General features: G+C 42.7%; 3 protein-coding genes across 6 annotated transcripts; 2 read left to right on the top strand and 1 right to left on the bottom strand.

Annotated features, from left to right (window-relative positions):
- The first annotated feature begins 80 nt into the window (after nt 1-80).
- Nucleotides 81-16461, top strand: LOC110500880 (excitatory amino acid transporter 3). 4 transcript variants are annotated; one of them, XM_036958098.2, is made up of 12 exons: nt 81-596; nt 9832-9972; nt 10161-10253; nt 10329-10443; nt 10671-10713; nt 10925-11035; nt 11342-11526; nt 12307-12414; nt 13560-13682; nt 13891-14085; nt 14409-14543; nt 14815-16461. In XM_036958098.2, the coding sequence occupies exons 1-12, from the start codon at nt 512-514 to the stop codon at nt 15047-15049; spliced, it is 1569 nt and encodes a 522-aa protein (XP_036813993.2). In that variant the 5' UTR covers nt 81-511; the 3' UTR covers nt 15050-16461. The 4 variants fall into 4 exon arrangements, with proteins under 4 accessions (XP_036813993.2, XP_036813994.2, XP_036813995.2 ...); XM_036958099.2 differs by lacking the exon at nt 81-596 and adding an exon at nt 2065-2344; XM_036958100.2 differs by lacking the exon at nt 81-596 and adding an exon at nt 4512-5175.
- Nucleotides 3487-4696, top strand: LOC149973257 (uncharacterized). The gene has a single exon (XM_090214745.1). The coding sequence runs from the start codon at nt 3566-3568 to the stop codon at nt 4307-4309; it is 744 nt and encodes a 247-aa protein (XP_090070871.1). The 5' UTR covers nt 3487-3565; the 3' UTR covers nt 4310-4696.
- Nucleotides 16462-17950: 1489 nt separating the features above from the next.
- LOC110500639 (spermatogenesis associated 6-like) lies at nt 17951-24518 on the bottom strand. The gene is made up of 11 exons (XM_021578119.3): nt 24342-24518; nt 23725-23862; nt 23356-23404; nt 23028-23069; nt 22349-22473; nt 22012-22107; nt 21535-21753; nt 19602-19855; nt 19368-19461; nt 18582-18680; nt 17951-18305 (listed from the first exon to the last, which is right to left on the bottom strand). The coding sequence occupies exons 1-10, from the start codon at nt 24387-24389 to the stop codon at nt 18609-18611; spliced, it is 1137 nt and encodes a 378-aa protein (XP_021433794.2). The 5' UTR covers nt 24390-24518; the 3' UTR covers nt 17951-18305; nt 18582-18608.
- Between the last annotated feature and the right edge of the window lie 23 nt (nt 24519-24541).

Below are 24541 nucleotides of genomic sequence, written 5' to 3'. Positions count from 1 at the left end.
GTAATTGTAAAGAACTGTTAATTCGTTGTTTTATTGTCTTTTTATAAGTTATATATTCTTGTAGAATGCCTTTCGGTGTTAGAGTAATGATTAGGTGTCTAAAGACACAGTAGGTGGCAGTGTATTCTGGGAATGGAGCCTTCGTGTGTCTGTGAGGGAGGGACGGGGTGTGTGTGTGGAATGGTGGTGGGTTGGAGGTAACCCTTACGGGTAAAAACCTGCTGATCGATCTCATTCTCTGTCACGCATACTTTCTGCCTCACACACACACACACACAGAGCGACACACGCAGGAGGCGTTTTTCTCCCTCTCCATCAGAAACAACTGACGACCACGCAGGAGAGCTGCATCTTCTGTTTAGGTAGTTATAGCTGGAGCGTATACAGCTACTAGCCTCTACTGCCTGCTTACATCTGTCAGCTGGCCTCCCAATACGTGGATCCTTTTGTGTCCGACTTCCATTGTGCCATCTATAGTGGGGGCTAAAGGAAGTCGCCGCCAGTGGACAAGATGAAAGAACACAGGGGCTGGGACCTCAAAGGCTTACTGAAGAGGAACTGGTTGCTGATTGCGACCATTGTGTCGGTGCTGTTAGGTAAGTGAAAGTGAAGCCCCCCCTAACCCTTTTGTCTGCGCTCGGCTTAGTGTGAAGAAGCCCTGCTTGATGTCACACACTCCCGCGTAGCTGCCTGTCTGTCTCCACTCTCTCTCCTTGCTCTGTCAGTGCACCCTCCCCCTTTTCCCACTCCCTCTCTCCTTTTTGTCTATTTTGACACAATTTTAATCTCTCCTGATGTTTTCCACTGCTGCAGTCCAGGCTTTGAGTCATCCAGAAGCCTGTCTTGATCCTATAAGGATGTGTAGGGCTGGGGGACTGGCTGATGAGAATTGTAAAATATATATATATATATATATATATATATATATTTATCCTTTATTTAACTAGGCAAGTCAGTTAAGAACAAATTCTTATTTACAATGACGGCCTAGCCTGGCCAAACCCGGACGACGCTATGCGCCGCCCTATGGGAGTAGTAATGTGCATGCATGGGTGTATTTGTTGTGTGTGCATAATGTTGCCTTGTGCATGCTGCGTGTGTGTGCACCTGTGTGTGCATGCAGCTGTGAGGATGTTCAAAGATGGATGCGAACAGTGTGTGTGTGTGTGACTGTGGCTGGTCATACTGTTTGTTTCTGTGTGACTGTTCATTATATGGATGTGCACAGCAGTCTCTGCCACTGCTACGCTGATGCCCACTCTCCTACAGAGACAGGGTTCCCTGCACTGTTGTATGCTGTGCTGCCTCCCAGAGCATGTCTCACTGCCTCAGTCAAACGGAACTAGAGTGAACTGACCCACTCCACTGGCTCCTTCAGTCAGTCAGTTATTCTGCATCAGTCCTTGCAATTTTGAATCCCTTGGGACGCCCCCCCCCCCCCCCCCCCCCAAAGTTGAAAAGTTGGTTATGGTTAAGGTTATGATAAGGATAGGTGTTAAGTTTAGGGTTTAAGGTAGGGACGTACCAAGGATTCCATATAGCAGGGTTTCCCAAACTTGGTCCTGCCCACCGTAATGCACAATTTCACACTGTCTTCTGACGCTGCCTGCGACCTGTTGTTTTGTAAAAAACAGCCCTCTGATTTTTAGGGCCTGTCACTGAATTGTCCTGCCCTGTAACCATTTTGTTGTGTTTGCTTGGTTGGACATTTATGATTTTATGGACTAAATGGACTTTGGCTCAGTGGCAGTATTGTGTTTTAAAGGCTGTCAAACCATTAAATGATAAATGCTGCTTTTGAAGGGCCCTCCACAAGGATAATGCAATTTCTGCTTATGCAGTTAGCCACTGGGGACATATGTCATTTCAACGTCTATTCCACGTTGGTTCAATGTAATTTCATTGAAATTACGTGGGAACAACGTTGATCCAACCAGGGTGTGCACAGTGGGTATTTTCAGAATGTAAACCCATAAACCTGACCAAATAGATAACCTATTCCTATTTTTATTTTACTTTCTTGGAAAAAAACATTGTAATTTACAATAACATTGTAACAGTTGCCATGGAGAGGAGAGTTAGTAGAGCCAATAACCCTTATGCATATTCCATGATCGAACACACTTTCTACCGGTGTGGCGATTTCCGGTCAGTCTAGATGTTATCGACGATATAACGTTACTACCACTATGTCGCCGTTTTTTCACTAGGTGTCTTCAGGACTTGCCTCAAATTAATATTAATGATGTACATCGAATTGTTAAATCAGCCTCCGAGACTCCAGCTAGCAAGAATGAAAAGGGGTTCCAGATGTATATAGGAAGCTACATAGACAACTATGAAGGTGAGTACCAAGTCAGTGACAGATGTAACGTCGGCTAGCTACAATCATTAGCTAGCTAATTTAACTATTAACTGTAACTAGCTAGTTACTTCGTAAAATGATGTAACGTTGACAGAATCTACCTGAGAATGTGTGTATTTTCGTTAGCTTGGTTAAGTTATGCTTGCTAGCTAAAAAATAATTTTTATTCATGTCCTCTACACAGTATTTAACAAAGATACATTGACAGGGGAGAGAGATCACCGTGAGGGCTGCCTGTCACAGGTCCATGAGGAAGAGTGAAAAGCTGCACAGCATGAGAGCAGGGAAAGGTTATAGATAGCTACTAGGGACCTTGTTAAACATCTCCTGTGAGACACTGTCATCATGGTCAAAATGTGTTGGAGACAGTGTCAACTTTTAATCGTATCGGTAGATAGATATTAATGATGGGTCCCAATCCCAATTTAGAATTGGTAAAGATCTTTATTTGGTAAAGATCTGTTGATGCATTGTTTGGTATTGTGTTACTGAGACACAATCTATTCCTGTATAGTTAAAATGAGCCCCTAGTTAGTTATTGTTATTTATGGGCTGCATCATTCTTGTTTCTCACTTCAGTCTTTCATCACACTTATCTTCACAGATGGTGTTAAAGCACTCCGTACCAGTGATAGTGGTCCAAACCACTGCTCCTGTGTTGCAGGAAGTGCTATGTGCAATCATCTGGTGGCCCTTCTTTACCAGACAGCGCACTACTTTCAACTAAACATTCTTTCTGCACCACCAGTTCAAAGCAGCACAGAAACAGAACAGTGTTGGCACAAGCCAAGAACACTTGTGAGTCTATCAATATCCATAAAAAAATGCACCTGAAAAGTATTCAGCCTATGTAACAGTAAATCCTTGTTAATTAAGGTGTGAAGCCAGGTCCGGTTTGATGGGATAGAGTTCCGTAAACCTACTAACTCGTGTGCTGATGGAATAAGTTAAGTTGGAGGTTCCTAGAATGGAAACATTTTAGAAAGCATTTTCTTGTGATTGTTTTTGTATCCAGATGATAAGCCTAAACAGGGCGTCTACGATGTAATGACAAATGTTTGGGACAAAGACTGGGGGGAAATCTATAAATCTGTATATTTTAATTCATTTTATTCGAACTTTTGGGCTTGTGCGGTTTATGGAAAAGTTACTTGAGTCTTTGTCATAGGAATCTCTCCAACCTGATGTTAAGGTTTTAACATGTTTTGCAGAAGTTCTCTCTACAAAGTGCTCAATGGATACATGCCTGACATGGACCTTCTCCGCGTCTCAGAAGCGTATGACAACTTTTCTCCACTTACTGCCACTCTTGTGACAACAATGGAAATGTCAGCTGACGTGCCCCTGGTTGAGTCCGCCTTTGGGCCAGTGCAAGCCGGCAGTGTTCTGTCCTATCAGCTTCCACAGCCAAAGACCCGTGAAATTGTGATGATTGCCGATGCCCCTTCTCCACCAAAACTTCCATTAGATGGCTACAGGCTTCTGTCTTCCCAGTGTGCTTACGTCCTTAGCCATCAGGAGCAGTTCCACCTCAAGGCATTAGAGACAACCTACGAGATGTCACACAAAGTCGAGGTTGCTACAAGGGAGCAGAGCAGTAGCCCGGAATGGGATCAGCTCAGGAAAATGAGAATAAAATCCTCTCGTTTCCTAAAGGTTTGCCATGTCCGGGGAGAGACCTCAGCTGACCACCTAGCTGAGCGGATGTTCAAGGGATCTGGTATGCAGACCATGGAGATGAAGAGGGGGCTAGCCATGGAGCCAGTGGCTGTACAGAAGTACTGCACACTGAAGAATGTTAACTTCTTTCCGTGTGGCTTCGTAGTGCACCCAGATGCTCCGTGGTTAGGATCCTCTCCAGATGGAATCATATATGATCCCAGTGTGAGACCACATTTTGGACTCTTAAGAGGTCAAGTGCCCAAATGTACCAAGTATTGTTGACTGCCCTTACCTGAAGATACAGAATGGAGAGCTGAAGTTGAAGAGATATCATGCTTACTACTGGCAGGTGCAAGGTCAATTCCTTCTCACTTTGTCATCTGTGCACAGGAGGACATCCTAGTTGAAAGGATTTCTAAAGATCTACAGGTTTCAAAAACTAAGAGAGAAGGTTGACCACTTCTATTTTTACCACTACTTGCAGAAGTGTCTCTCGCACCTGAATGGATCCCCTGCATGGGTGCCAAGTTGAGTGGTTTTATGAAAAATAAGTTATTGATGTTCTTGTGAAGAAATCTACAGTAGAATAGATTTGTTAAAAAAATATATATTTCTGCAAATGTTCAACGGTTCATTTAAACAATTACACATCTCTAACATTGTATTCAATCTTGCATTCCGGCTATTCTGTGTTTACTTGATTTCTTTCCTCCACCCCTATTACTCATTGCCTAATTAAAGCCAATACAAGCTCCACACAAACTGATATTCACTACAACACAAATGATTGATACATGTCGTAGATTAACAAATTATTATTTTGCTGCTAGCAAATAAACACATGTTCATTTACACTGGTTTGGCCCATGCTCTGACTAAAGGTCTGTTTTGATAGTTGACCAACAGGCACGCCACTGCAAGTAATTGGTTGATGCTGCCTGAGATGGTTTGTGTCAAACAGCGTGTGCTCCTTTACTCTATGGATCATTCTTTCAACATGTACTCTCAGCCTGGCAATGGATTGGGTCTCTCTAACCTCATGCGCTGGCATCTGTGTGCGTCTTGACAGAAAGGCTGGCCGGTAGACCTTGCACGGAACAATGTAATCTACGAGAAAGCCCTTATCCACCATAAAGGCCATGTCAGGAGTGAGTAAGGAAATAATTCCAGACTACTTGAAGATATCCTTGTCACTCACAGATCCAGCATACAAAGATGACACAAAAGTGACAGCTCCATGTGGTGACATTCCCAACATGTCCTTAAAGGTACAGTGTGACTTGTAGGAAGAAAACACCTCACTCTGCAGTAGTAGTGAAGATGTTGTCTGGCAGTGGAGTTCAGTGCAGTCCATCACTACCTGGGTGTCTGGATAGTCCTTGAACTCCGGTGGCAGGTGGGCTTTGATGGTTTCCTTGGGGATCCATATCCGTGCTGATCCAAGCAGACAGTAGAGGAAGTTGGCCTAAGAGATGATAATCCGGCTCACTGTCGATTGGTGAATGCTGAACCGATGGGCTAAATCCTTCTGCTTCAGACCCAGAGACAGATGAGTCATAAACAAGAAGAACTCGTTGATTGATGGCAGTCTGAACGTAAAGAAACCCATTTTAGTACAATAGTCCTTATATTCGGTCCATAACAACAAGTAAATAATGTTTAACAATTACAGTAAGATCATATAATGTACTCTTTAAGTATTTAATGAAGTTGTCCCTTCCCGGTTTTCTTGGAGTAACAATTGTTTCAGATGGATTGGTGCTTGTGATTCTTATAAACTTGGTCTCTGCTGCCCGCTCAATCAAGTGCCAGAAGGCCATCGGGTGGGTGGGTGTAGCTTGCAAATCTAAAGATGGACCCAGAGTATTTGAATACGAAAAAAGCTCATTACTGTTATTACCTATCTTCTCTAAGCCCTAGCACTAGACATGACCTATCTGCTATTGTAGCCTGTTTTCTTGTTACTGCAATTCGTACTGTAATTCACAGCAGCAAATTTGTTTTAAAATGTTCCGTTATTTAATCTGGAAAGTGGACTAAGAACCAAATCTTATTTGAAGCAACGACCTGGGAGCATTTTTGGGGGTTAACTGAAAACTAGTGTAAAGACAATATACATCCAATGTGCCTACTTAGGCTAATATATGCTAGCCTAATTTTAAATAACAATGAACATGTACTTAAAGTTAAGATGGACTTTGGGATAATATAATTAATAGTAAATAATAAGCAATAGTAATGCTGGATAATAATTATTGTACCCTGTGTAAAAACGTACAGTATATCCTCGTCAGAACCAGCAAATCGCTGTAGACCAAAGCCGCGTTGGGTGATCAGTTTCTCCAGCTTGGCTCAAAGCTCCTCAATTTCTCTTACGTGCTCATGGTTTGCCATTAGGGCCATTTCCAGGGCTGCGGGTTCAGGGACTGCACAGTAATCATGGGTCTGGACCGGATCAGAGACTGCACAGTCCATAGGCAGTGCACCTTGTTCTTCACCCCCCTCAGTCGGAGCAGGAGGTTTCAGTCTTTCCCAAACACCAGGTCTCTTTTGAATGTGCCATTTCCACGTGAAGACAGTATGAACAACACCTCTTTTTAGGTATTGTCGCCCCCCCCCCAATTTTCCCTCAACAAAGTCACTTTCGACGAAACGTGTACTACACACCTTTGTGTGTTTGGTGACAGTAAAGTTGTCACGACGTAGTGCCACCAACCACCTTTTTCTGAGCTCTACATCGGGAAACTATGGAAGCTCACAATAACATTACATTTGGAAGACACTGAAAAGAGGCACTGAACAATGTTCATTAGCACCTCCTTCGCCTAAGATTGAGTGTTCTGATTGAACCTTGATTGTTAATGAATTTCATCCTCAAAATTGCAGAATATTACTTACATTAACAACTCTATTCTTTAGAAAGTGTCATGGAATCTTGAGTGACCACAGAGAGTCAACACCTCATTTGGATTACATACTGAGATGGGCACTCTGTCAGTCTGTAATTTGGTTGGTTTGCCATGTAATGCCTTAAACAGACACACAGTTCTGCCATGAGATGTCACACTGTAATGGAAAACTAATGGTAATTATTTGTATTATTAACAGTAAAATAATTGCTGTATTTCGAATGGCACTGTAATTCCACTCCACAGAAAACAGTACCGTACCCTATTGTTGGAGTGCCAAAAACCTTTTGACCCCTAGTGGGTGCATGGTATTTTAAATGAGCATTTTTGTCATTTCCTTTTGGTCTGTTTTGCCATGTAGTTGCTGCTTGTTTGGAAGCCTTTGTAACGCCTCTAGAAGTGCAAATATTTATTAATATGCTGCAATGATTGGAAGCACTTTACCTAGCAGCCCAACCTGGTCTCAGAGCATTTCTTATTATTCTGTACGTAAATTCGAGACACTCCATATGTTACGTTTTTGTATAGTTATATAACACAGATGGCTACCAAAAGGCAAAAACGAAAGGAGGGTGGTTGGTCGGGGTGGAAGGATGGGCGTATAATGCAAACGTCAAGAATGATAAAATTATAAAGTTGTCCATGATGAGATGCGAACTCGCAACCTACAGGTTGCTAGACTTTTGCGTTATATGTTTGAGCTATTTTCAAATCTCATCACGGACAACTTTATAATTTTAGCTAATTAGCAACTTTTCAACTATTTAATACTTTTTAGCTACTTTGCAACTATACTGAACAAAAATATAAACGCAACATGTAAAGTGTTGGTCCCATGTTTCATGAGCTGAAATAAAAGATCCCAGAAATGTTCCACATGCACAAAAAGCTTATTTATCTAAAATGTTGTGCACAAATTTGTTTACAACCCTGTTCGTGAGCATTTCTCCTTTGCCAAGATAATCCATCCACCTGACAGGTGTGGCATATCAAGAAGCTGATTAAACAGCATGATCATTACACAGGTGCACCTTGTGCTGGGGACAATAAAAGGCCAAATTTTGAGGGAGAGTACAATTGGCATGCTGACTGCAGGAATGTCCACCAGAGCTGTTGCCAGAGAATGTAATGTTTATTTTTCTATCAAAAGCCGCCTCCACCGTTGTCTTAGAGAATTTGTCAGTACGTCCAACCGGCTTCACAACCGCAGACCACATGCAACCACGCTAGCCCAGTACCGCCACATCTGGCTTCTTAACCTGCGAGATTGTCTGAGATCATTATGGACAGCTAATGAAACTGAGGAGTATTTCTGTCTGTAATTAAACCATTTTGTGGGGGAAAACTAATTCTGTTTGGCTGGGCCTGGCTCCCCAGTGGAAGGGCATATGCCCAAAATGCTCTGAGACCAGGTTGCTGAGCAGCCAACCTGCTTGCACTAATCCCATATAATTACAGTAAAATACTGTGAAATACAAACCGCTCTCCTCAATGAATTTCATTAATTCATCCATTCATTCTGATTACAGTAGCATTTACACAGTACTTGCTTCAATACCATATTTGTATTACAGTAGGTGTACTGTAATATGAAATACATATTTTTACTTGCCACAGAGCTGCCTGTAAGCTACTGTCAAAATCACGGTAACGGCTTTACAGTGCACATAAAAGTTCACTACTACACCATGTGGCCTCTGTTGCTGGCCATGCTTACTCTCTAGTAGCATGGCAGCCCTTCCATGCCAGTTCTGTACTTAAGATATTACATGGGCGGGATTGTTGGACTACGTCTTGTATGTTTAATTCATAACATAAGTAATTTAGCTTTGCCAATAACTGTCCTATTGTGGCATGCTGCAAGATTTTACTCTCCATAGGCCCTGTATTCATAAATAGTCTGACGAGGAGTGCTGATCTAGGATCTGGTCCCCTCCATATCCATATACTCTTATTATCTAAAATACAAAACTGATCCTAGCACACATACTCTGTGAATACAGACCCAGATCTCAATAAATGTGCCGACTCATCCCATTTTGAAGGAATCACGTTATTTTACATAAATTACCAGATAGAAATTGCATCACAAAATGGTAATTACTTTAGCAATAAGGCCTGAGGAGGTGTGGTATATGGCCAATATACCACGGCTAAGGGCTGTTCTTATGGAGCCCTTACAACCTTGCCACCATTACCACAATCACCACCACCATTATCAACTTACCTGGTAAAATAAATAAATAACATTTTTGTTTTTTTACTACCACAGCCACCTCCGGTGTGGAACAACTTCTGTACAGTATATCATGAGAGGGTTTATTTTGAATTAGGAATGATGTAACCTATTGAGTTACAATTCGCTGTGTCACCACTTTTCCCAACCTTTCACAGGGTTGTTTTATGGTGGCTTGTAGTGGTTGATGACACACAGGGTGGGGAGGATGGAAGTGGATCAGCGTAACGTTTATGGGCGAACCCCCCCCCCCCCCATAAACGTTACATACAGTGTATTTCACAATGTCACAACCTTAAACCCATGTCATGAAACCCTGTGCAAAGCAAAAGTTATGTAACACCTTGCCCATAAACTAAAAACGAGAAAGTCACACAGTCATAATACTGTGGTAGCCTACTTGGCAGCTCTTAAATAATAGCGATGCTTACATTTTAATTTGACATGGCATGCAGGTCAAACACCAATGTTGTTTCTTTTGTCATCATTATATCTCCCTCTCTCCCACTACATTTCCACAGTGAAAATCCTTCATATTCAGTGAATGGGTAGTGTGGGAACTGGGAACTAAACTTGTGATGTATTGAACAAACCTTGTACTGAACTAACCTTCGTAAACTAACCTTGTTCAACTCTCTCTCTCTGTCTCGTTCTCTCAGGGATAGGCCTTGGTGTGTTGGTTAGGGAATATGCCTCCCTTTCCCACCTCGATAAGCAGTATTTTGGATTCCCGGGAGATATCCTGATGCGGATGCTCAAGCTGGTCATCCTGCCCCTCATCATCTCCAGCATGATAACAGGTAACTTGGGATGAATTGTATCTCAACAGCTCTATTTCAGTCACTCTGCACTATGCTTAATGAAGGGGGCCATCAGAGAATGTGTACAGATATCTTAGTCAAAGACAACTAAAATAGTCCTAGTCATTGAGAGGACTTGTTGACAGACATGCTTCCTTTGGGTGACCAGGTCTTGTTTGTGTTCACAGGAGTGGCCGCCCTGGATTCGGATGTTTCCGGAAAGATAGGTTTGAGGGCTGTGGTTTATTACTTAACCACCACCATCATTGCAGTCATTTTGGGTGAGTTAAAAGTGCCTGATCTCACTCCCTTTGAATGACATTTGACTATTGAATGATGGGGAACATGTTTTTCAGGTATTGCATTGGTGATAACCATCAAACCTGGTGTCTCTCAGAAGGCAGAAAACATCGACAGGACAGAGATCACACAAAACGTCAACACCGTCGACACACTACTGGATCTTGTCAGGTGACAGCTTCCAGTGTTTCCCCTATAATTATTTTCAGCAGCGGTGGCAAAGTTAGTTTGAGGGAGGGGTGGCCGAACCGAACCAATTTAGCAGTCAAATAAATGAATATGATAATTAAGTTGATATAATTTCTATAAAATGCCCATTCTACATCAGTCAGAGATGCAGTGAGTAACATTTGGCTCACATTGTTGTCATCTCAACATTTGTCCTATTCGATCCACAGAAACATGTTTCCTGAAAACATAGTGCAGGCTTGTTTCCAACAGGTAAGAGTCTTTGTCTGATTTGTACATTCAAGCTTAAGGTCACTAGCCTGGTCCCAGATCTGTTTGTGCTGCCTTGTCAACTCTGATGAGAATCGTCAAGACGGCACAAACAAATCTTGGGGCAGGCTATACAATCACTGCTCTTTGAGGACAAAACATGGTTTACATTCAAATGTAACCATGTCAAATGTTACTATTTTAATTCAACCAGTACAAGACAACGCGCAAAGAGTTGGAACCCTCTAAAGTGAAGGAGAACACTACAACCACAATGTTCCCTTCTTTCTCTACCACTGTCATGGCAACCATTTTCCCCCCAGAGGTAGGTGTTACTGTTTATTCGCCTGTGTGTCAAGAGCTGTGACTTGATAGGATCGAAGCTGGCAAGCCCGGTCTTCTTTTCTTACTTGTTTAGAGTTCATCCGATGGCTATCTGTCCAATTACAATATTTTGTGGTATGAAAATGTGTCCATGTCAGTCTTTTTTTCAGATGAGCCTTGGTGCGTTTACACATGGCTACCCACATCAAGTGTGATGGCTATGACCACACAGTACTTCACCTGTGGATTTTTTGACCAAAATCTATTTATATTTTTATACTTGCTTCCTTATTTCTCCTCTCTGTAGAACATCACCAAGGACTATATAATAGTTGGGTCATATTCTGATGGGCTCAACGTGCTGGGCCTCATTGTGTTCTGTGTGGCGTTTGGCCTCGTCATCGGCAAGATGGGTGAAAGGGGACGCATCCTGCTGGAGTTCTTTGATGCTTTAAATGAGGCCACCATGAGGCTAGTTCAGATTATCATGTGGTATGTAACTACAGGCCACCATGAGGCTAGTTCAGATTATCATGTGGTATGTAACTACAGGCCACCATGAGGCTAGTTCAGATTATCATGTGGTATGTAACTACAGGTCACCATGAGGCTAGTTCAGATTATCATGTGGTATGTAACTACAGGCCACCATGAGGCTAGTTCAGATTATCATGTGGTATGTGGAGCGGCCGGGTAGCCTAGTGGTTAGAGCGTTGGACTAGTAACCGAAATCTGTCGTTCTGCCCCTGAACAGGCAGTTAACCCACTGTTCCTAGGCCGTCATTGAAAATAAGAATTTGTTCTTAACTGACTTGCCTAGTTAAATAAAGGTAAATAAATACATGTAACCATGAGGCCACCATGAGGCTAGTTCAGATTATCATGTGGTATGTAAATACAGGCCACCACGAGGCTAGTCCAGATTATCATATGGTATGTATTGCTGAGTTCACATGCTAGTCGGAACTTGGACATTTCCGATTTGCGAACTGGTTGAAACACAACCAGTGTTTTCTAGTTTCGACTAGCATGTGAACGCGGCATAAGTACCTTGTAGTCTACAGGCTATCTTTACTAATACACCTTTTTTTTATCTTAAAATTCACCCTCCATCTCACTTAGCTACACTACAAATGTTTAGAATCTTGTAGTTCACATTATCTATTTTCTATGCTATTATATGAATGTACTGTAGTATTCAATGCTAATCCAGTGGAGGAGGTGATGGTGTAAATGTGGATAGCATTAACATAACCATTGTTATTATTACAGCTATATGCCAGTGGGGATACTCTTCCTCATTGCTGCCAAGATCATCGAGGTAGAAGACTGGGAGATCTTCAGGAAGTTGGGCATGTACATGGTGACAGTTTTGAGTGGGTGAGCCTAAACCAGCATTCTCTCTCTCCACAACATTGGTAGATGTTGGTATAATTTCATTATTCCAATATGTTTTCATTAATTGAATTCACTTAGTCTATTTTATGAGAATTTGTAAGATTCTTATTTGCATAAAATAGACGGAGACCAGTCTTATCAAAATTAGATAATAGTATTTATTCTCGGAGCGCGCTGCCATGTAACCACGAACAACAGTTTATATACAAAATTTGACGTCATTGGTTCTAGAATGAATCTCCTCCTCTCGACCAAGACAAAGCAGGTTTAAAAGTTAATTCCGACCTACTAGCGCACACACGACACACAATATAACTGAATTAACTCTTGATCCCTCACCATTATCCATCACCACTTAGCTGACAGTTCCAGCTAATGCAAAACCTAAGAAAACACAGTCTTTATCTGAACATTCCAGTGCTAAGTTGAGTCGGTTCAACCATAGGTTAATTACCCTTTCTGCTTACTTAAAAAAATAAACACTTCCAATCTTCTCCAACCTGGCTGGAATGGTATTTATTTTATTTAATTACCCCGTTTCAGGCTCCACAATCCACTTATGAATTCATATTGTTAATCAGATATAATAAAACAGAGTATAAGTTTACTTAGTTACAGTTCTATTTGAAATGGGGATATTGTTTAGTCATTTATTCATACAACTCCTAACAGTAGATTTATAGCTGTCATTAGGGTCCAGTATTCTTGTAAAGATACTGTAAAATGTCATCTCTGTCCTGGCACAGATAAGAACCAAGGACATTTAAAACGGCTTAACCTGCAGATGTGATAATGAGGCCTTTAGCGGACACCTGTCCAACCATTAATTTTCCGGACAGAATTATGCTTCTGCGTGAACAGGAAAATGATTTTCTCCAGAGTCTAGTGGGGGGGAACGCTGTCCTTGTGTGTCCTAAATAGCACTCTGTTCCCTATATAGTGCACTACTGTTGACCAGAGGCCTATGTGCCGTGGTCAGAGTAGTGGACTACTTGATACCCAGCCCTGTTTATTCTTTTATTATAACCTGGAAAAGAGCCCTAGTTAACCCCCAGTGATTAGTCAGCTATTTCTTACAGTGAGCCAAAATCAAACACTTTTTTGTAATGTTTTACTTTTCTCCTCAGCCTAGCTATCCATTCTACTGTTTTTTTGCCGCTGATCTACTTTGTCATTGTGAGGAAGAACCCGTATACCTTTGCCTTGGGGATGGCTCAGGCACTGGTCACTGCTCTCATGATCTCTTCCAGGTAAGCCTCGGTCACTATTGGGGATCATAGAATATGTTGTGTATAGCAAAGCATAGCAGTAAACGCTGACATATCTATTTATTTATCCATTAATGTAATACATCTATTTATCCAATCCATCCATCTGTCCGTTATTCCATCCATCTATCCACCTACCTGTCCAATTATCCATCCATCCTTCTTTAACCTAAATGCTACCTCCCTCTAGCTCTGCCACCCTGCCTGTCACCTTCCGCTGTGCCGAAGAGAACCTCCGGATCGACAAGAGGATCACCCGCTTCGTGTTGCCCGTGGGCGCCACCATCAACATGGACGGTACAGCTCTCTACGAGGCTGTCGCTGCCATCTTCATTGCCCAGCTCAACAACTATGATCTTGACGTGGGTCAGATTGTCACTATCAGGCAAGTCCCCAACACCTTGGGTTGACAGGGGATTGTGTATTTCGATGTACTCATTTTGGGCAGGTGAAAGTGTCATGGCATATTTCTAACCAGACGGAAAGTCTTTGGCGGCCTCAGACTTCAGAATGGGTACGCCACCGAGTGATGTAAGGAAAAATGTATTTGTGCGTGACAAAACAGACTTCACACTGGAAGCTCAATCATGAAATATGTCATGGCAGTATGTATGTTAGTATCATGTATCAAGCATCAAGTTACTGACCTAATAATATAAAATAATTAAAATTGTAATGAGGGTAATTGACTGTTTCCTCTGATTTTAGTGTAACAGCAACAGTAGCCAGCATCGGAGCTGCCGGTGTACCTAACGCTGGTTTTGTTACCATGGTGATTGTGCTGACTGCCGTTGGACTACCGGCAAATGATGTCACTTTAATTATTGCTGTGGATTGGCTGCTGTGAGTAATACCTTGTTGGGTGAAATATTGTCAAGAGAAAATATTGTTTTAGTGATTAATCCAATGGTGTGACATTTTAAATGTAGACTCAGCAATAGAACATCACCATACACAGTGAAGACAACAAAAACATAAATCTGCCAAGACTACCACTACTTTCTCTTCCCCTTAAACATTGCCCAGGAGGGACGGTCTTGGCAGGTTACGTTTTGTTGAAGTTTACAGTATCTTTAACTGATTATCAACGGACAATGTTCACTCGCCATTTCAGAGACCGCTTCCGCACCATGATCAACGTGCTGGGAGATGCCTACGGAGCTGGCATCGTTCAGAAGCTGTCCAGGCGGGAGCTGGAGAGGATGGACGGCACCTCGGACGTGACTAACCCCTTCGCCCTGGGGACCACGCTGGACAACGAGGAGTGTGAGAAGAAGTCCTACGTCAACGGCGGCTTCACCGTCGACAAAACCGACGCCATCTCCTTCACCGAGACCTCCCAGTTTTAGGAGGAGGTGGGGGGGGGGGGGGGGCAAAGAAGTGCCAATGCTGCTAGATGTTTAGCCTGGTTCTGTTTGTAGCCTGGTTCTAGATCTGTGACCAACATTTCCTGTTGATGCAGGATTACTGCTGGAGGATTATTTTCCTGCTGCAGCACACTGGCTCAAATTAAGATCCTACATCTGTAGCAATATCAGCCACCACCATCTGTTCTATCTTGATTCTCTTTCCAGCACTGTCCCCGATGATCAGTATGTTTTTTTAACCACAAGTGGAAATCCTCAGCAGCCCTTAAAATGAGCTGGGCTGTATCTGAAATGACACCCTATTGCTTAACTAGTGCACTACTTTAGACCAGGGCCTATGTAGAGAATGAGGTGTCCTTTGGGATGAACCCATGCTCTCTTTTACCAAAAGAGCTTCCATTGTTATGTTGACATAGTGCCGACAATGTACACATTCACTTTTGAATGAATCAATACTTTTGCTATTGTTTTTACATAGAGGGAGCAAAGGAGACTACAAGAGCCAGAGCTTTTGAAATGCATACCTACAACGCGTGTGTGTAACTGAAATAATATATCGCCGGACTGAGCTGTGTATATGTACTGTGAAAGAGCATGGAAGAAGAACTATGTTCTTGATGTTCAATACACTGTATATTGCAAAGATTCAAACACTTTGTTTGCTCTTCAGAAGCAAATTATTTTTGTGTGACTTATTTCGTTTTGTTCATTTTTGTTCTGGGGGGGGGGGGGTCAGATACAAAAAAACAATCAAAGAAATCCATACAAAGACAACCCCAACCCATTCCCCCCCCTTAGTCTCCACCCACCTGCCCGCATTCTCCCTCCCCACTCAGAAACCATGCCTCCCACTCCATCTAGCCCTTCTCCCGAAGAAAGCATGCCTCCCATCAGTCCCCCCCCCCATCCCCCAACAACATCCAGAGACCCCAGTACCACCCCTTCCCGTGGGCCTGAAAGCGGAAAAAAAGTTTTAAAATAAATATATATAATTGGTTTGTATGTGTGGCGCTTTAGCTGAGATTGTTCTTTACATAGTCAAGTATATTTGTTGGTGAAAGTTAATGTTCTTAAGCTTTACAAAATGTGCCAAACATCTTATTCATTAATTCATTAACTTTATATCATTAATCCATGTAATTTTATTGCATGAAGCAATATTACAAATATATACAGTGGGAAACTTGTGATGAACATAGACCTGCTGAACGTCTTTTTCAAGTGACCAATAGCCTTTAAGAAAGTAGAGTTGATGGGCACACTAACGACGTTTGAGTTATGAATTGAATTGAATACTGTGAAATATTTTCTTAATGAATTGCTAAAGAGGATGACTTTTTAATAAGGATGGTCTTGACAATAAAGGCTTTCTGATAACGAATGCTAACTTTAAACGCTTCATGTTTGTTTGTCAGAGAAACAAAGAATTGTGGGGCTTCTGAGGCAATGTTTTGGAAGACCCAGCAGTAGAATCCAGGAATTCAATTGAATGCAGTTAGTACATCTTCCAACATCAACCATGAAACCTTAGTTAGATACAAAGCCTTCCAAACAGCTCATTATGTAATAACTTTATGTAGCCTTACTTTGGGCCAGCAGGTAGCCTAGTGGTTAGAGCGTTGGGCCAGTAACCAAAAGTTTGCTGAATTGAATCCCTGAGCTGACCAGGTAAAAAAATCTGTCATTCTGCCCCTAGACAAGGCAGTTAACCCACTGTCCCCCGGTAGGCCGTCATTGTAAATAAGAATTTGTTCTTAACTGACTTGCCTTGTTAAAGGGTAAACTTGAGAGAGATGAGCCTTAATATAAAAAAAAATTCATCCCTTGAGGCATGGGATTATTGAAACTGCCTCTTCATTTTACAGCTCATTGCAATCTGACCTCTACGACTTGTTTTTGCTCTATAACAGAGGCATATGGGCCTAATTTGAGGTAGTAGACAACGTTATTATAGAACATCTCTCAACTTGGTGACTTATTGAGTATAGGAAAGCAAGTCAAGGGCGATGTAACCAACATTTGATTGATCAGATGTGGCTCAAAATAAAGCTTGTGAATCCGGTTCTTCTGTACATTTCAAAAGCACATTATGATGAGAACAACAATCAATGGCTAAAGTGTGTACAGTTCACAAATGACTTCAGTATATGAATCAACATGTACTAGATGTAAGCTAATAAAGAAAAATATAACTTGGGCGTTTCTCTTTTTGAGTGGTTTTGGAAATGGTTGAGAATGCAGAATTAGAGTTGTGGACATTCCTGCTTTCATTTACTTGTTTCTCCCTGTCCAGCATCTGACCATTGGATGTGCATCCTTTGGTTACTGTACAACCTTGTTTTTATCTACAAGAACGACTTGGCAAACCATTTGAAATACTGCAGTCACTGCATTATACCACAGGTTGCGGTTTTGGATCCTCTAGACTAGCAATAGAACGGTCATAGCTTAGGAAGGCACAGTGATGGAACAGAATGTTCCTGAAGCAGGCAGTCAGTGCATTAATATATAATCACCTAACCGGCTATTTCCCCTGAGTGATGTTAGAGCGCAAAGAGCACTATCGACCTACCCATGATTCCCCTTTAATGTCTTTCCACCGACGCACCCGAGGACTCCACAAAGTCAGCCCGTTTGCTGGCTACAGGCCAGAGGCTCATCCAGGAAGGTGCGACATGACAACGTTCAGATAGATATACATTGTGTCGAGCAGATATTCTTCTTTGTCATGGAGAATAGGCAACCCAGTCCGCTCTACATGTTACAGTTCTATCTGCAGGTTTCACTCTCCTGAACACACCCAAGAGTAACAATATGATGTTACTGTACCATAGCTTATATTTTCAAATACTGTACATTCAATATAGGGTGAGAAATTCATGATTTCTTTTTGTTAGATAACACAAAACGATTTATTCACACAAAATGACCATGTCCACAGAACATGACTATAATGACATACATTTCTATGGTTTCTGCCTCAATTCAATACCATAAATAAACATACAAAATGACTAATAACATTAGCGTTAATATGAGATGCTTTGAATTCTGGTAAATCTCTTCAATAGCCACCGTATGACTTAATACTTAATTTCAGCTAACCGTAACACACACACACAGAGTGAATTATGACATCATTATCGTATGAAATCAATGCCGAAATGAACCGGACACTTTGGCTTCTTCACTGGTTGTATAGAAGATAAAGCTTCAAGTTGTTGAGTGAACGGCACCCCTGGAAATAAGGCAGGTAAATCCAATCAAAATCCCTGGAACGTCAACTTTGATTGAAATATTTCTAGACGGGCCTTCTACTGTCATTCAATACAGAAATGTAAAGGTATTCAAATATGGATCAATACCAATGCAGATCAAGGCCGGGGATTCTACTGTGTTATCATAATTGTGATACAATACTGTCATGGTAATTCATGTTCGGAAGAAGAAGAGATTTGTTTGAATACACTGTGACACGCCAGTGCAGCGAGGCTATCTGACTATTCCCTCTTACCTTCCCAGGCCGTTCCCCACTGACTCCCTAGGGTGGGCATCGGTTAGGGGAGATGGACCTCCGGGCTAGGACCTCGTCTATCTCGGAGTCTGTGGCCCCCTGAGGACCAACCAATACATTAGCACTGAGTTCTCACACATACACATCACTAGCTTAATCCCAGTTGGTTTATGATACAGTAACTTGTCATTGACAATAAAAAACAGACCTGTCTTACTACATCACACTATAGCCAAAGAGAAAGGAGAGAGAGAGAGAGGAGGGTCAGGGGGAGAGGGAGCAGTGGAGTCTGCATATTACTTTCTGTCATTCTGCTGGAGTTCCAGTTCCCTATGGATCGATTCTGCATTTCTATCTGGTCTATTCCCCTATCTACGGCAGCCAGACACGTCACACAACTTTTAGGGAATTGCTAATACTAAAATTATTTTTGAATGAGGGTGATGTGAGCCGAGGATGAGGCAAGTTATAACATGGTCAAAACATTAGCTTCCAAACAAAGTGTAGGGATCAGGCATGACTGCAACCCTGGGTTCAAATACTAGGCTCTACTTTTAGCTTTCGTTCTAGTCTGTCTGGAGTGGCAGCTGGGCGGGGTTGGCCATTTTACAACTATTTCTATTGCTTCCATTGTGCCAGGCAAGCTCAATGAAGCTGACAGGAAACGGCAGTAACTGGTCAATTTAAGTTACTGTTCAATCTTGTCAAGGTTAAATTGCTGGTGTGATTGCTGTCATGGTTTCCAACGCAACCACTGCAGATGAACGCAACATGTGTCTTACTCACACGGGCAAGTCTGTGCACCGCTCTAGGGGTGGTAAGGAGTCCTCGGACGCGGTGTTGGACCTCCTCCCACATGCCCTGGGAGCTGGGGCGTGACCTGTCCATAGAGATAAGAGACAAGGATCAGGACAGGGTCAGGCCTGAACCAACTGAGATGGAGGACATTTGTCAATGGCATTACGCTCCTTATAGGAGCCAAGAGCTTACATCAAGATCATTCAAGTAAGCTCAACATACCCATTTTGTCTCGAGCTTTCCCTGTAGGAGTGCCAAAGCATGGAATGGCTGGGTGTAGCGGTGGAGGATCTCCCCATGTTAACCAGGGAACACCGTTGGCTTGGACCTGGTGGGTAGTCCAGGAGATTGTCTGTGTCAGAGGACAGGGACTGTGGGAGACGAGGAGAGGAGTCGTTGGTCAGGGTGGGTCTGGCCATGACAGGGGAGAGGTGGGGTGTAGGGGAGTGTCCAGTCCCAAGCCAGGGGTCGCTTTTCTAAGGACAGGAGGAGAAGAGTAGAGCAAAGCAGGGGGTAAAAAAACAACAGTAAAATAAAATAAAAACTATTTGATTCAGTTGTGTCCAAAGCCTGAAATTATCCTATCATTTTCCAAACGGAATGAATGGTTGGTTTTATTTAGAGCTAGTGTCCAACGGTGGATGGATTGATGAGATGAGTTCAATGTCCTATTTCCTTCATCAACAAAGTTGCACCACTGAATGTGAATGTCATCATCTCAATGATGTTATGCCCAGTACAGGGAATCATTACCACATGACTGGGTAGGGTCGAGGATAAAACCACAGCTGGGAATATTCTTCAGTTCAAATAACAGAATGCTGTTCTCTGCCAACTGCTGTCTATAATGCCATACATACACGCACACACATACACGCACACACATACAGTCATGGGCATGCACACGCAACATCTCCCTCTGCAACTGGATCCTGGACTTCCTGACGGGCCGCCCCCAGGTGGTAAGGTAGCAACACATCTGCCACACTGATCCTGGGGTGGCAGGGTAGCCTAGTGGTTAGAGCGTTGGACTAGTAACCGGAAGGTTGCAAGTTCAAATCCCCGAGCTGATAAGGTCTGTCGTTCTGCCCCTGAAAGGCAGTTAACCCACTGTTCCTAGGCCATCATTGAAAATGTGTTCTTAACTGACTCCCTAGTTAAATAAAGCTTAAATAAATCCTCAACACAGGGGCCCCTCAGGGGTGCGTGCTTAGTCCCCTCCTGTACTCCCTGTTCACTCATGACTGCACAGCCAGGCACGACTCCAACGCCATCATTAAGTTTGCCAATGACACAACAGGGTCAACGACAAGACAGCCTATAGGGAGGACAACAACCTCTCCCTCAACGCGATCAAGACAAAGGAGATGATTGTGGACTACAGGAAAAGGAGGACCGATGCACCGATTCTCATTGACGGGTTGTAGTGGAACAGGTTGAGAGCTTCAAGTTCTTTGGTGTCCACATCACCAAGAAACTATCATGGTCCAAGCACACCATGACAGTCGTGAATCGGGCACGACAAAACCTATTCCTCCTCAGGAGACTGAAAAGATTTGGCAAAAAAGCTACTGGTTGCAATTGGTATGGCAACTACTCAGCCTCCTACCACAAGGTCCAGTACTTCACCGGGGCCAAGCTTCCTGCCATCCAGGACCTCAGTACCAGGCGGTGTCAGAGGAAGGCCCTAAAAATTGTCAAAGACTCCAGCCATTTATTCATAGACTGTTCTCTCTGCTACTGCACGGAAAGCAGTCTCGCTATTGTTATTTTACTGCTGCTCTTTAATTACTTGTCACTTTTATTTCTTATTCTTATCCCTATTTTTGTTCAACTGCACTGTTGGTTACCCATAAAAAATAAATCCTTATGAGAGCTAAGAGTTTATTCGATGGAGAAGGCTCCTATTTTGAAGACAATATGCTCAAATCTTTTCACATTAACTCTATACAAAAGTGTGTAAGTAAGCATTTCACTTAAGGTGAAATATTGTATTCGGCGCATGTGACTAATACAATTTGATTTGACACACACACACACACACAAATACAACTATGTATGAACTTGTTGCTGACTCGCTGTCATGACATAGCAGATGTCATACTGTCATTTGTCACCATGACAGTTCACACCACTAGATGTAAAATATACTTACATGACGGGGTAAAAACTCCTCATCTATATCCCAGCTGGAACCCAAACTGAGCTGTGCCAGCCGCCCCATATTTCCATGACAACCGTCCATCTGGTTGGCTTTGCACGGGGAGAGGGAGCGTGATCTGGGCATCACTGGTGCCCGCCAGGCACCGTCCCAATCTCCTCTCCGGTGTCCCTTTCGGGACCTTTTAGTGCGTTTCTTTGGCACTACTGTCCTCTGTGATTGAATGAGTGAATGAGCAAAGAATTATTCCATATGCTCAGTGTTTCTCAATCTTAGACCTTGGTCCAATGGGAATAAGTGGTTGAAAAAAAGTCCTGCACATTATCCTACAATGGGTTAGCCTGGTCCCATATCATGGTGACCATAGGAGTTACGAAAGCACAAAAAGATCTGGGAACAGGCTAATAGAGAAACGTTAACATTAAGTGGAAGTCTATGGAGAGTGCTAATGACGTAAACTGAAAGCATTACCATTGGAGACCTGAGATGGGTGCTGTTGACCTCTGCGTTCGCAGAGCACTCACTGATGGTTGTTCTGGTGGAGAACTCTAACCTTGGAGCAATGCCCTGGGAAAGATGAGCGTGAGTAGATCATTTGAATGGATACTGGCCCAATTCACTAGTTTGAAGAGCAGTTTAATGCATCAACGTAAATTGTATCCTCTCTGTGCAGGTACGCTGCCTCTGTATTGTCCTAATCGGACCTATCAATCAGTGTCTAGTGAACCATCGCCGTCTCATACATCTCACTGAAACAGGACTACAGCCTGGTTCTCCATAGTGATGGTGTAAGCTCTCTCCTACTTACAGGGAAGCTAATGGAGCGTGTCATGAGAACCTCTCTGTCCACTCCAGAGAAGGATGGAACCAATTTGGGCTCTGGAAATAGGAAGCGTCTGGCGTCTTCCTCAAAGCAGGCCAGGGCCTCCCCCACTGCAGCAAAGCACACAGAGGTCAATCACTGCAGTCCTGTGTGGCTCAGAAAGTAAGAACACACCGCAAAGATCATGGGTTAATTTCTTGCAGGGGTCACGTATACTAAAATGTATGCGCCCAATGTACTGCAAGTTGTTTTGGATAAAAAGCAGCTGCTACATTTGTATTTATTTTTTATTTAACCTTTATTTAACCAGGTAGGCAAGTTGAGAACAAGTTCTCATTTACAATTGCGACTTGGCTACATGGCATATATGCTACAATGCTTCCCAACTCCGGTCCTGTAGTACCCCGAACCGCACACATTTTTGTTGTAGCCCCGGACAAAAAACACCTGAATTAACTCATTGAGGGCCTGATGATTAGTTGACAAATTAAATGAACTGTTTTTTTTCTTCTGGGGCCTCAATAAACATGTGTACTGTTGGGGGTACATGATGACTGGGGTGGGGACCACTGTATTAGACTGTGCCTGTATCATGTTAAAGTTAAACTCTTAGCTTACAAATTTGGACCAAAGTCACTTCTAAACATTTTGAAGATTACTGCACCTGGGGGGATCAACTGTACCAATTCAACTTTGACCGTTTCATCTGGTGGGGGGGAAATAAGCAAACACACAGTCGTTGAATATGAGCATACAACATTGTAGTAGCAAAATTAATCAAATAGGCCTACAGCAGTGGAGGCTGGTGGAAGGAGCAATAGGAGGACGGGCTCATCGTAATGGCTGGAATGAAATTAATGGAACAGAGTCAAACGTGGTTTCTGTTTGATACCGTTCCATTTATTCCATTCCAGCCATTACAATCAGCCCATCCTCCTATAGCTCCCCCCACCAGCCTCCACTGGCCAACAGGTATATCAAATATAACATACATTCCAGCATCTCTGCAACATCTCCTGGGTCAACAGCATAGTGGAACACCTGGATGTGAACAGAAACTGAACAAATCTCATTTAGAAAATCTTGTTCATTCCCATTTTAGAATTGATCTGTTACTAGTTTATAGAACCGCTGCATGGTGTCAACCTCCTGGCATCCAAGAGTGCTACAGGGAATTTAGGCTTTTGTTCCAGCCCTGCTCTAAGTCAATGAATCATACCCCCAGATGAAAAGCTGATTAGTTTATACTGTGCAAGAGCTGGGGTAGAACAAAAACCTACACTCCTGATAGCTCGTCAGGAGAGGGGTTAGGCCATACTTGGTTTGGAATCACCAAGAAGAGACGCGTCACATTAACCCACTTTCTCAAATCTCATCTTCTCTCGAAACAGGAGAGGGAAGACAGGGGGGAGACACACAGACTTGCGGTATTGGCTCATGAAGCACACACTGAGGTAGATGTCATCCTTGGCTGGCAAATGCACACCAGGGCATGATACCTGAAATGTAATTAATAACTGGTTATGGTGTCATGAACAACACCGGCTTTGCAGATACACGTTCACCATGTTTAATGTAGCGATTTAATGTAGCAAGATCCAAATTGGGGCTTGAACCAACAATTCTCCGATGATGACCATCTGTGGTGCCATAAAAGCTCTGGCCTCATAGCATAGGCAGTAGTATCAATACACTCAAGGCTACATAATAACTGCAAATCAAAATTATATAGCCTGGCAAAATCAAACAGTGGGTGGATCCCACAAATATATCACCGAATGTCATCACTGTTATGTATAGATCTTGCATGAAAGCTTACAAACTAAAGTCAGCTAGATATGCATGTGTTTGAACAGAGACAGTTGAGTTAAGTCTCAAGACAGCCAATTTATATGCACCACTGTACACGACGCTCCACAAGTAAACTACTACCTGGGAAGCAGGTCGCTAGCTGGTTGCATTAACAAAAATGTCTTACCGCTCTAAACTGTAAGTCAACTACCACTTTCATTGCTTTCCGATACATTAATTTCAACAGTTTGAAGGTGACGCTATTCGTTTGATGCTAGCTAGCTATTAATTTAGCAGCACAGGTCAGCGTCATGTGTTTCCATGGCGTCTGAAACTTCCGGTTTCAACCAAATTATTTTAGGTGCATTATCTTTCCTTGGCCACAAG

Source organism: Oncorhynchus mykiss, chromosome 21 (genome assembly GCF_057628025.1).
Source record: "Oncorhynchus mykiss isolate SJ-2025 chromosome 21, ASM5762802v1, whole genome shotgun sequence".
In the NCBI taxonomy this organism is placed as follows: Eukaryota; Metazoa; Chordata; class Actinopteri; order Salmoniformes; family Salmonidae; genus Oncorhynchus; species Oncorhynchus mykiss.
The sequence above is the reverse complement of the archived record's forward strand: the minus strand, read 5'-3'. Positions and strand labels throughout refer to the sequence as shown.